The 12,092-nt window shown below is 47.0% G+C and overlaps 1 protein-coding gene across 6 annotated transcripts in view; it reads right to left on the reverse strand.

Moving 5' to 3' along the window:
• PRICKLE1 (prickle planar cell polarity protein 1) overlaps positions 1-12,092 on the reverse strand; it is a 65,298-nt gene that overhangs the window by 3,211 nt on the left and 49,995 nt on the right. For all 6 annotated transcript variants that reach the window (XM_035544216.2, XM_035544218.2, XM_035544215.2 and 3 more), the window contains 6 exons: positions 6,421-6,600; positions 4,084-4,197; positions 3,129-3,266; positions 2,430-2,633; positions 1,690-1,876; positions 684-1,547 (listed from right to left, as the gene is read on the reverse strand). In XM_035544216.2, coding sequence (XP_035400109.1) covers positions 684-1,547; positions 1,690-1,876; positions 2,430-2,633; positions 3,129-3,266; positions 4,084-4,197; positions 6,421-6,552 — 1,639 coding nt within the window. In that variant the 5' untranslated portion in view covers positions 6,553-6,600. The remainder of the gene's footprint in view (positions 1-683; positions 1,548-1,689; positions 1,877-2,429; positions 2,634-3,128; positions 3,267-4,083; positions 4,198-6,420; positions 6,601-12,092) is intronic.

The following is a 12,092-nucleotide window of genomic DNA, read 5'->3' on the forward strand; positions in this document are numbered from 1 at the left end:
CTTAGCTAATTCTCTGCTTTTTTGTTGTTTTGTTTTTTTGTGGGGTAGGGAATAGGAATGGGAGGTTAACACACAACACAGATGCACTTGCATCTCTGACTTTTATCCTTTCAGCTAATTTCAATCACGTTTGACAAGGAGGTTCACAAAAGTGGATTATCAGTTTCTCTTTAGTCAACAGAGAAAGATAATCTCATAAACCTCATTTCCTAAGGCTAAGAAGGCTGCCATCCTTTCAGATTTTCTACATATTTTTACAAGGAAATCAGGAAACTATCTACAGTGTTTTGTGGATTATCTTTAATATGATCCTAGTGTAGAATGCAACTTCTTGTACTTAAGGTACAGAATTTGCTTGAAGTTGTAGTTTGTATGTAACAAATGCACAGTTCAAGATTGTTCTTACTCTGTTTAACATTATGTTTTGTTGTGCTTTTTTTTTGTTGTGTTTTTTGTTGTTGTTACAAGCAAAGAATTCAAAAGGAATGGAAAATTTAAATAGCATACGTTTATCTCATGGAAGAATTATGTGCTTGATAAAAGTACATCAAGCATATCATGCACCTCCTGCTGTGAAAGCTTTTTAAAAGAATCACAAATATGAACAGTCTTAGTTCAAAGTACTACAGCATCCATGCTTTGGTTGACCTCTCCATCAAAGCCATGCAATTTCCCCCCGTTACCTGTTATGTTGGACAAAGCCAAAGAATCCATCGAGTCTCGAACGCTTTGTTCTTGCTGTTTCAGATCAGACAAACATTCCAGCGAACCTCCGTACCACGGTGTTTGGTCGTGTTTGTATCCCGACGCCCCATGCTCCATGTCTAGCTCCTGGATCTTCCTGCTGCTGGCAGGGCCCGGATGGCTGCCATACGCGGAGTCACCCAGGCCGTCCTGGGACTGGGCCCAGTACATGTCTGATTGATACTTCTTACTTGCTAGGCTTGGGTTATTTTTTTTCAAGTCCAACTTGCTCTTGACAATGCTGTCAGAAATCCAGTGTTCGCTTGATCTAATGTCTACCTCAGCAGGTTGCTGGAAGAGGCTTTTATCACCAAACTTCAGAAGCAGCTGAGTCATGTAGTCTTCGTGTTCAGCCCATTCTTCAGGGTCCTCAGGCATTTCTTGCTCTACTCTTCCTTTCCAGAAGTCTTCGTTAACAAAGCCTGCCTCTTCCCTTGAAAGGCTTAAGTCATCCAGCTTGCGGGAAAGAGTATCATCGGCGTTGCCTGACAGACCAGGAAACTTGTAATTGAGGGCTGGCGACAGGAGGAGAGACTGGCGGCACTGATCAGCTGAGCGGCTGCTCTTGCCCATGCGAATGCTCCTCCTGGAGTCTCTTGATCGAGCAGACTGAAACGCGGAATCCGAAGAGTCGGAGGCGTGAACGTCCTCACCCAAGCTGCAGGTTTTTGAGCAGTAGATCTGCCCTTGCTTCGGAAGGAAAGGGCAGCCAAGCAAAGAGGTCTTGCACTGAGCACAAGAAAAGCAAGTCTCCGTAGCATGCCAGTGCTGTCCATCGTAGGTCATCTGGGCATGGTCAACACCTGGAAAGGGAGAAAAAGCAATGCTTTGGGTTCTCTCAAAAGCTACTGGCAGAATCCACACTTCTGGAGTGTGATTTTTTTTTCCCCATAATTTGTCTTTCCCTTAATATGTAAGTTTAATACTGAAAAAGGACACACTTACCAATGTGCTCCCCGCAGGTCTCACAGTATTCCGCGTAAAGAGATTCAAAACAGTTACAGCAGAACGGTCGCCCGTCCTTCATGATGTACCTCTGGCCTCCCAGGATCGTCTCGCACTCGAGGCAGCAGAAGTGTTTCATGTGCCAGTGGCGACCCTCAGCTTCTGTGCACTCATCAGCAAAAATGATCTTTTCAGAGACAAAAGTGAACTCTTAGTTAAGTGGACAAAACCTCTCCTTGGGACTAAGAACAAACAAAATATCCTATTTGTGCAGTGAACACGTTAATTTTTTGTTTAGCTGGCTTTTAAGTACAAAGATAAAACAACAATTGCCTAAAACAACTGTGGCATTCTGATCTTTTCTTAAACAGCAAAGAAAGAAGAAAAAATTACTTCTTAAAGAAAAAAAAACAACAAAAAAAGAATGTAAGAACTTAACAAAGCTGCTGCTGTTATGATGATACTTTGGAATATTTGTACAGATTCTTGTTCTAATTCAATCTACAAGTTTCAATTCTAAATACAAACAGGTACATGTTTTCTAAATTCGATCACATTGCTTGTCGTATTGCCGCTCTGACAAGAAATGGAACACCCCTCAGCTTTCAAACACATCTATGCACCACAGTCCTTACTGCTTGCAGGAATGCATCTGCCTTCAGTAATTGCCCAAGCAAGCGATGCAGTTTGTTAGCTGAACAATGACGGGTGGTGGTTTGACTGTAAAATGCAAATTTTACCTCATCACAGGCTGAACATCGAGGCTTAAGAAGTTCAGCGTGGTGTCTGCCGCAGTGAATTTTTCCATCTTGGTAGAAGTAGATAAGGTCAACGAGAAGCTCATTACACGTGAAGCATACAAAACACGATGGATGCCAGCACACACCGGGGCCAGCTCTCGAGGCAAAAACTGCAACTTCACCGCCATTTACTTTTGTACCACACTAGGAACAAAAACAGAAAGCAGACGTACTTCGTATCACAGACAACTAGCTTCTGGCATTTAAACTAAATTAAAACACCAAACCCAACATGAAGGCTTTATTCCAAAATTTTGACATGAAGGGAAAAACATATATTTTCAATCTTGGACTAGACAATTCTGTGCATCAACAAAACTTTTGTGAATACAAGTTTATAATTAATAATGTTTTGAAACATATGCCTGTTTTTCATTTGTCTTTATTTTAGTATGAGTCAACAACAGTAGCAAATACGTCAAAGATTCAGCTCATTGCTAGTATTAAAGGTTGTTTTGCTTAAGCAAGCACTACCTTCTTTCTATTCATATGCAGTTTCACAAATATCCTATTTATATATATTTATATCTTATTTATTTATATATGTATGTTCAGGCATAGGCAGAAATAAGCCTACATTTAATATTGAGATAGATATTAGTGAGACCGCTGCTTGGCTTGCGACACCAGTAGCGTTACCTGTTCACAAACTGCATGCATCACTGCCCTCGAGAGGAGTTTAATAGTGCCTCGGCCAAGCGCCTCCTTTTTGCGCTGAGAACTGAACATCTGCAGCTCCTTCTTTTCTTCTTCGCTTAAAGACTGGCAGTATCTCACCTTCCAGTGAAAACACAGAAGAACTTTCTTTAGATACTGGGCTTTTAAAATAACATCGCAATGAGCAAGCACATAACATGCAAGAATTTTTTCAGGCATGCTGGCAATCATCGTTAAACTTCTCTAGCTAGTCTTCTCTACAACCTTAATATTTAGTTAATATGGCACAATACAAGCCTCGTATAGAGAGAGATTTTGCAAACTAAAACGTTGTTCAGACAAAGAATAACATTTTAAAAAGCCAAACCAAAACCTGCTGCTGTCTTAAAATAACGGAAGGAGCCTAACTGAGGTGTGTCCATAACACTGTCCTTTAGATTTATGGTAAAGTGCCTGCAACTAAATATTGCAGTACGCAAGATCTTAAGCACTGACACCCCCGCCCCCTTTTCTTACAAAGAGTTTGTTTGTTATTTCCACTTCTACTCCAAATTACACTGCGTATCTGAGATGCAAACCTTTTACTATCACAAAGCATCCTTTTTGTGTGCTACAATGAAATCCCAGGAATTTGTAGGTGCCTGGTAATTGCTGGGTGGCTGCAAACACTATAAAACCAACTTGTGTTAAGTTTATTGCAGTGACACCAACCTTCCTGACAAGAAAAGGCAGTGTCCTTCCAGACAGCTCTTATGTGCACAGCAGCGAAACGAAGAGCTAGACAATGGGTTCAGTGTACGCGCCGGGCTGGCGCACAGGTCAGATGCCAGCACAAGCCACGTTTTAGGCTTGTAATAAACATGCAGGTAGGTAATTCACACAGAGGAGGTGAGAGAGACCTAAACCCCGACCGTGCACCCCCAGGCTCCCCAGTTACCTCGTTGTCGTGGGGTGGCAGCTGATAGAGGAGCTGTTTAATTCTGTGCTTCTCTCCAGGGCTGTTCACGTAAGGGACCTTTTCCTCCGGCAAGCAGGCAAAATACAGCTGTACCTGCACGGGAGCAATGTGAAGTCAGACCAGGAGACACACATCACCTGAGCACCGCACGCGACCTTCGGCTACTGTTTTATCTCAAGTCCCATTTACAAAGGAAGGAGGCTATGCTACGTTAGACCTGTGACAGGATTTGTGCTGAAAATACGAGGCCCAGATGAACCAACTCAGCAAACCTGGCTCGTCTCTGATAAAACTAGCACCAAGCTGCTGAATTGCTTTTCTGGAATGCAATTTGCAGTGACAATTAGGGGGTATCATAAATTATGCACATTTAATGTTCTCATTATTCCCACCCCCTTCAGGGCTGGTCAACAACCCAGCTGAAATGCCAAGTTTCCCTCTACAATTTACCACACAAGGCACGAAGCTTTCCAGAAAACAGTCGCTGTGTAAACAAATTTAATTTGCTCTGTGCATTTTACACATTGTTGAGACAAAAGCTGTTTTGTAGCCCCCCGCTGATCAGGTTCACCCAAAGCATCAGCTTTCATTGCTTCCATGTGGCCTTTGGTAAGAAGGTGGAAACATCCTTCCCGTGGGAGAAGGCTGGATCCAGGCACATTTCAGTCGGATGCAAATGAACTATGAAATTTTCATGGGCTGCGTGTTTTTGATAAAGACATCAATATTGGGTGTACACACCTATCAATCTTCACTCCTCTTCCCCCCCCCCCCCCCAGAAGAAAATTATGACAGGAAAACTGTAATGAACGCTATGACAAAGCCCAGTGGCAAAAAATATTTTTGTGGAACAGCTACAGATTTATTGTTTTTCCTATGCAGTTTCCAGCTTGTCACGAGGCCTGGGGCTGTAAATAAGAGCCGGCTATTGGCAAAAAATATTACTTGCCATCCATATTTAAATAATGCTTAGGTCAACAGCTTATTACTGTGCAAGACAGATGAAAAAGAGGCAGCAATCAGTCAGGAAGCTATCAAAATTATATGGGAAAGGTTGTATGAAACATTATTTGGCTTTCATTTAACCAAAATTTAAACATCAGAAGTCCTCTTAGTACTGACTGCGTTTCAAGGAGCTGCAGGAAAAGATAACGACACGCAGTACAAAGTTAAGCCTGAAAGACACTTTATGCCCTTCTCTCAGTTTATTGCCCTGTTCTCAAATTAAGTCATTCTTCTTTGAAAAAAAGAAATCTTTAATGAGTTTGAGCTAGCTTGATTATGGGGATATTTTATGGAATTTACTTAATTGTTCTGACAGAACATTAGCTTGCTGGTTGCCTGAAGGTCTGATTCATCGGGATTCGTATATATGCTTAAGCAAGCAATAAAAAGAATTTCCCTAAAAATAGCCCGTTATTTGCCATTCCCGCTGACACGACTTTATTCGCAACTACGAAAAATCTCTGCACAGCAGAAAGGATGCATCTTTTGCACCTCCATAACTACGGACTGCAGTAACTTGCCAGCTGGCCAGGAGCAGCTCTGCCTCCTCCAGCAAGCGCTAGGAAGTCTCTCTGCCCCTTCGACAGGGACACCCGAGTTCTGGGTGATGGTGAATGCACAGCTTCAGTACAGTTACAATAACATCAGGTAAACGAATACGTCTAGAGGTTTGATTTGATCTCCTATAGCAGCTCTCTCATCAGCAATTTCACTTATTTCCCCTGCATTGTGATGTAGTGGATAAAGAAGAAAAGGCAGACGGGGAGGAACAGCCCAACCAGCCCACAAGCGTTGGCTGCAGGGAAGGCACAGGAGAGATGCTGGCATGAACAAATGGCAGGCACACCGCCACTTAAACAAGCGTTAAACACATTAGTAATTGTCACAGCGACAGAATACCTTCATTCTGTATGCTGCAGCAGCGTTCCCGTTCTAGATGTCCAATGCCCAATTATTTAAAGAGATGGTCACTGCTTAACTGCGCCTGTACAAATCGCACCGTGCCACGAGCTTCAATTAAACCTAACAGCTTACTTCAGAGAGAAAGCGAATTTCTCTGCTACTTTTAGACTCAACAGTACACACCTCTGTGGCACATATTTATTGAAAAATCTCGAGGAATATAAACTTCTCGATGCTGAGGATATTAAGTTCCCTTGAGGCAGCCTCATTGGAATGGGAAACAAAATGAGGTGGAGGGTTCTAGGTGAATTTGAGTTTTAAATTATAAGGATTCAATAAGGCTTGCTATCACTCCCTTAGACAGTCTATATGGGGCTTATTTTAATAATGCAGAACCACAACCAGTACCTGCTCTGGTCTAAGGCCTGGGGGGACCCAGGCATATTCTTCCAAGGCACAGCCAGAGTCATCATCAGACGTTGAGCTTCGCTGACACCCAAAAACGAGGTTGTTAGCTTTGGGCTCCATCTCCAAGGGCATAAGTGTGAAGTGTTAAATATTTCAGCTGCAGCTCATCAAGCAATTGATCTGGAAGAAGAGATTAACAGAGCTTTAATAAACTTTAACAGGCAACAACTAATTATCAGCGTAAATGATCTTACAACAGTTTAGTATTCCTTGTGCTGGCCAGAACACAAATTATCGGAGCATCATTACAACTTGCTACAAGCAATTCAGAAGTATTCCAATGAGTTCTCAAAAACACGCAGAAAAACCACCGCACACCTACCCAAGAAAAAGCAAACTAGACACACATCACCACACCTGGCAGCCGATACCCGTTTCAGTATTAACGCTCGCCTTTTTACATTTCTGCTCGTCTGACATTACAGATCATACGTATACATAAATAGGAAAGACTTATGGAGTAAACGCTCATAAAATGCATGAGACGAGCCTTATCTGAAGACACTAATAATCTAGTAACACGGAAGACACGAAAACTGCTTGTCAAAAACTAAAGAAATCCGTGGGGAAAGACAGCCGTGCAAGTAGCATCCTGTTTTTAACAAGGTAGGCATAAAGCAATGAATGTCTGCTAGATTCCTCTGAGATCCTCGTTTTAGCTGTATCAGAGCGGAAGGGTGTTGGTCCAGTTAAATATCTGAAATCCAATTATGCCAGATTAGGCTCTGTAAAATGCATCGCGATTGTTCTGTTAATTTAAAACCCTACAGGGAGATGCTTCTGTTGATTCATGAAGCCTACAAAGCTTAATATCAGTGGGATCATTTTGAGTCACAACTGGCAAAGAAGGCTCTCACCTACATCCGCAGCTTTCTGCAGTAAAACGCTTATTAAGATAAATATCTTACATTAATTCAAACAAGAGTTCTTAGGAAATTCGGATCAGGAGTTTCAGTGAAATATAGACTGCCAAAACCAGAGAGGATGTGCTCTGCCAGGACAGACAGCCTGAACACCTGAGCTTGGAAGCAAGCTTGCCTTCATGCTATGCTACGCGTGCGCTGCACCTTCCCCCTTTCAGGCAGTTTTCTCCATCCGTCCACCTAAATTCAGATGCAACACAAGATCCAAGCTGCCGGGCAGCTGCAGAAAACCCTCATCCCCTCCACATATAACCTTGCTGTTGGGTCTAAAGGGGAGAGCAACCTAAAAGCTCCAGGCGGGTCCCATGTCATCTCCGCCGTATCAGAGGGAACAAGCTGCTGCTGGACCGCAGGGGGAAGGAAAACGCCAGACCAGGTACCCAGGCATCCTGCTCCCTGCACACCGGGCGCTTCCCCTCCTTCACACGAGGCCCCTGAGAGCGCCACGCTGGGTATTCGGTGCATCACGCAGACCCAAACCTGCTCAGTAGAAAGTGGCCACGTGCACGTGAAGTTACAAGCTCGGAGAAATGACGATGTTCGGTATTAAGCGTTCTATCTGCCCCTGCTTTCGGTATGTCTGTACGTTCCCACACCCAATAAAACGAGGTGGGATTACTTAACTGCTCCACTGGGCCAGCGCTCAAAAAAATTAACTTGTTAACTTCGCTCCAAAACTTTTGGTTTGAGGATGTATGCGCTATTTTTGGTGTGCTGCTAGGATGCCAACACGCTACGATTACGCTGCGTAGCTGTACTGTAACACAACATTTACTTGGTATTTTATGGGGCAAGCAGACCCGCCCTTTAGGAACAGGCTACTTCTTACAGAGCTTGTCAGATGTCAGGCAAGTTTCTGAAATCTTAGTCTAGGTGAACAACTGAAGATTCACAAAACAACTTTTTAAGCTTAGCATCACCACACGTTACAATCCCTGCCAAGGATGGCGAGCAAAACCAAACCCCTACGCTTGTTATTTTGCATATTAACAGCACCAGAGACAGGTAGATCGCGCTCCCACTGACACCTCTGACTTCACCCTAGGACACCTTTCCCTCATTTTGCTCTTCTACTGCTCAGAAGCTGACCTTTCAATGCAATCGTTTCAAAGAGGTGCCAATCACTCGTGGCTGGTTAGCGAGTTGAAGCCAAAGCCCTGGGTACGAACATCCATTGTCAGTGACGGGACAGTATGAGTGGATCAGTCACATTAAAGGATTTGCGTTGCCTTACTCACTATTACAAAAGTGACAGGAAGTCCTGGATCGTCTACTGAAAAAGCAACGTATGAGTTGAATCACAAAACAAACCTCTAAAAGCTCAATCCTGTATATTTAAAATACAGGCAGACATCCTGCTGCATGCTAGACCCCCTTCCTTCACAAACAAATAATAGGGCAGTCAGCGATGCACAACTGCTTCCCCAGCCCACATCCCGGTGGGAATGAAGTCCGCCATCAGTATGCTCGTTTTCACTCTTTGTATAAAACTGGGGTGCGGAGGGACAGGGCAATACGGCGATACAGCTAAGAAATCCCTGCTAGCCAAAAAAGAGACAGTGCTGACTGTTGCAGAAGGACGGCGATGCCAGGGTCAGCATCAGTGTCCCACATTGTCTATACCCAAGTAGTTCTGAAGAATAAAATCCACCCATCATCACGATGGGCATGGCTGAGAAGTCCATGCCCTGCTGAGATGATCCTAGCAGCAGATGCACTGCCTCGCAATTTCCCTGCTGAGGTGCTTAGATGGCCAGTGTACGATCACGTGCCACTAACAAGTCTGAGCTGATGCTCCCAATTCCTACGGCTTTGTGTCATGGGAACCTTGCTGATCAAGCAGCCACTTTTGAAGCACCAACTCCTGCACGAAAACCCACGAATGAAAGGAGTCACCAGACGAAACATCTCTGTCAACGTTTTAGTAGGCAAGGTGACCTCAGCCATGCTGTGGGGAGCAAACCCGAAATTAAATTCCACCAGAGAGAGACACTGAGCCTTGCCAGCCCTCGGGCGTACCCCAGCCTGTTCGCACCACAGCGAACGCTCACCATCGCGTCCATAATGAGGTTCGAGAGCCTCTCTCTGTGGGATCAAAGATCAACTCCACTGGCTTAATTTCTCCAGCTGACAAGGAAAAACAAAATTCAAAATAAAATCTGAATGGATGTAGACCCATTAACTTTCCTGAGGATTTCTGAACACGAAGGCTATGTGCTAGTTCTATATGGCAAGAAGCAGTGCTGGGTGCTGTTCGGATTGCAGGCATACCAAAGGTACGTAAAGGCAGGACAGCTGCCTAATTCCAAAAGTAGATAAGAGAGAGACAGTGCAGCTTTTCCATGAAGATTGATCTGCCTGGGTCACCTTTTACCCGTTCATTTTGGGCAGTACGAGAAGAGAACCACAGACCCATAGGCTCATCTTCCCTGCAACACAGGGCAGGTTGACAGTACGGCTGGTAGAGAATAAAGGAAAAAGATACCTGAGTTCAAACTGTGAGATGCAACTTTGCAATGGGGGTGCTCCTCCCCACACAAGGTGACAGGAAGCGTTTAAAGCGAGGTCCATAAATCCCAGCGAGCCGAGGTAACCCAAAGGCCAGCATTCACTTTGAGAGAAAAACGCCACCATAGCGCTAACACCAAGCCATAAACTGCCCGACACGACACCATAAACCAACACGGCCGCGCTGCAAATATTGTGGCGTTGCTGAGAGCGAGGTTTCTAAAAATGGCGTGGCTTAACAGCAAGCTATTTGCCCAACTATTTTAGCAATTACTCCTCTGGAAGTCCTCCTTCCTCTCCTGCTTGAGTGCAATTTGGTTTTGCGTTTCCAGCCTACAGGGTTCTTCCTCCCTGCCCCCCAACTGCACTCCTTCTTCAAAGCGAGGCCGTTTAAAATGATTACATCGTAAGGAGGATTCAGATGAACATAAACAACAGCTGAAAAAATAAATGCTTTCTAAGGGAAGGGTAGAGAGGTGGTCTTTCTACTCGTGCCATGACATCTGCATAACACGGCCAGTTTTGTTTTGCTTTTGTAGTCTGCAGAACATCTCGGGGCCTCAGTTCTGCTCAAATGCTACCTCCCAGAAAGCTGCATGGAGATACCTCAGATACCAGGGGACCCATCTCTTGCCGGGACAAGGCTGTCCTTGCCCAGGGGTCTCCATCTCGCTGTTACTCTCCACCACGACCCCACACCGGACAGAAGGGGTCCGGCTGTGCCAGCTGGGGAGGGGGGGGCCGCAGCTCCTTGCCCACCCCCTGCCGACTCACTGCGTCCTGCGGGGCAAATTGGTTAACGACTTTTTTTGTTAGAAAGCTTGTTACCGGGGCCGGAGGGGATGGGAGATGCGAGATGCATATCACACATATCACACAGCCCCATCCGCGGCAAGGCTCGGCGGGTGACAGCCACCTGCTTATTTTGGGGCCCCCCCCTCCCCGTGCAACGCCCCCCGACGGCAGGGGGGGGACACACAGGGAATCCCCCCCTTCTCCCTAAAACGTCCTGCGCGGCCCCAGCGAGACAGAATCCCAGCCTTTCACAGCCCCCCATTGATTTTTTTATTTTTTTTATAATTCTATTTTAAACAGCAGCCAGACTTCCACAGGCGCTCAGGTTTCACCCCGTCACCTGTTGGCTCCCGAACAACACCCGCCTTTGTTAGGGCTCACAGCCCTCCTTTGAGCCGGGGGCTTCCAGAGAAAACACTTCAAGAAAAAGTGTTCGCGAAGCCACGGGGCCGGGGCTGTAACACCCAAATTCCGCGCATAGCCCTGTCACGCCCTCGCCCCTCAGCCCAGGCGCTCCCCTCCGGCCAGGACGGAGGGGGGGGGGGGGGGGGGCAGGCGGCGGAGCCCCCCGGAGGAGGGCTGCCTCCCCCCTCAGCGGGTCCCCAGCCCCGAGCAGCGTCGGGGGGACCCGGGGGCGAAACCCGCAGCGCCCCCGGCCCCCGCCCCCCCAGCACAGCCCCCCACTCCAGAGCATCCCCGCTCCTCACCTCGGGCTGCAGCGGGGCTCCCCGGGCGGCTCGGAGGAGCGGCCAGGCACAAGCTCGCTGAGGAGAGGAGGGGTGGGGTGGCGGGGGGGGCTCCTCCTTCCCCTCCTCAGCCCGCCCGCCGGCAGATACCTGTGCCGCCGCCCCGCTGCCCCCTCCCCCGGGGCTGCGGGCCGGGCACGGAGCGGCTCCTCCTCCCCAAAACACCCCCCCCCGAGCCCCTCACCCTACTCCGGCCCCTGGCCCCCCGTGGGGCATCCCCCAGCCCCGGCTGCTGCGGGAGGAGGGGACACCCCTGCCCCCGGTGCCGGGCAGAGCTAGGTTTCTGCGGCGGGGAGGCGACGAACATGTGTTTTTTAACGAGCCCGCTTTTGTCCGTGCTTCTGCTGGAAATAGATTTCCCACCCCACCCTGCATTGTGTGCCCCGGGGGCTGCCCCTGCCCCGCCGCCCCCCCGCCCCGGGACCGCCGTGAGGCGCCCGGGGGAGCTGGGGGCTGATAAGAACGGGAAAAACGATTGTTCTGCGACGTTGTGTACTTTAAAAAAAAAAAAAAAAAAAAGGCAATCTATCACTGCCTTTGCTATCACTGCTTTTTCTATCACCGCCTTTTTAGGGCATCCCAAGTGAGAAAGAGGCATCCCAGCCCTTGTCCCGGGGCAGTGACACCCAAGCTGTTCAGG

Source organism: Cygnus atratus, chromosome 1 (assembly GCF_013377495.2).
Source record: "Cygnus atratus isolate AKBS03 ecotype Queensland, Australia chromosome 1, CAtr_DNAZoo_HiC_assembly, whole genome shotgun sequence".
NCBI lineage: Eukaryota > Metazoa > Chordata > Aves > Anseriformes > Anatidae > Cygnus > Cygnus atratus.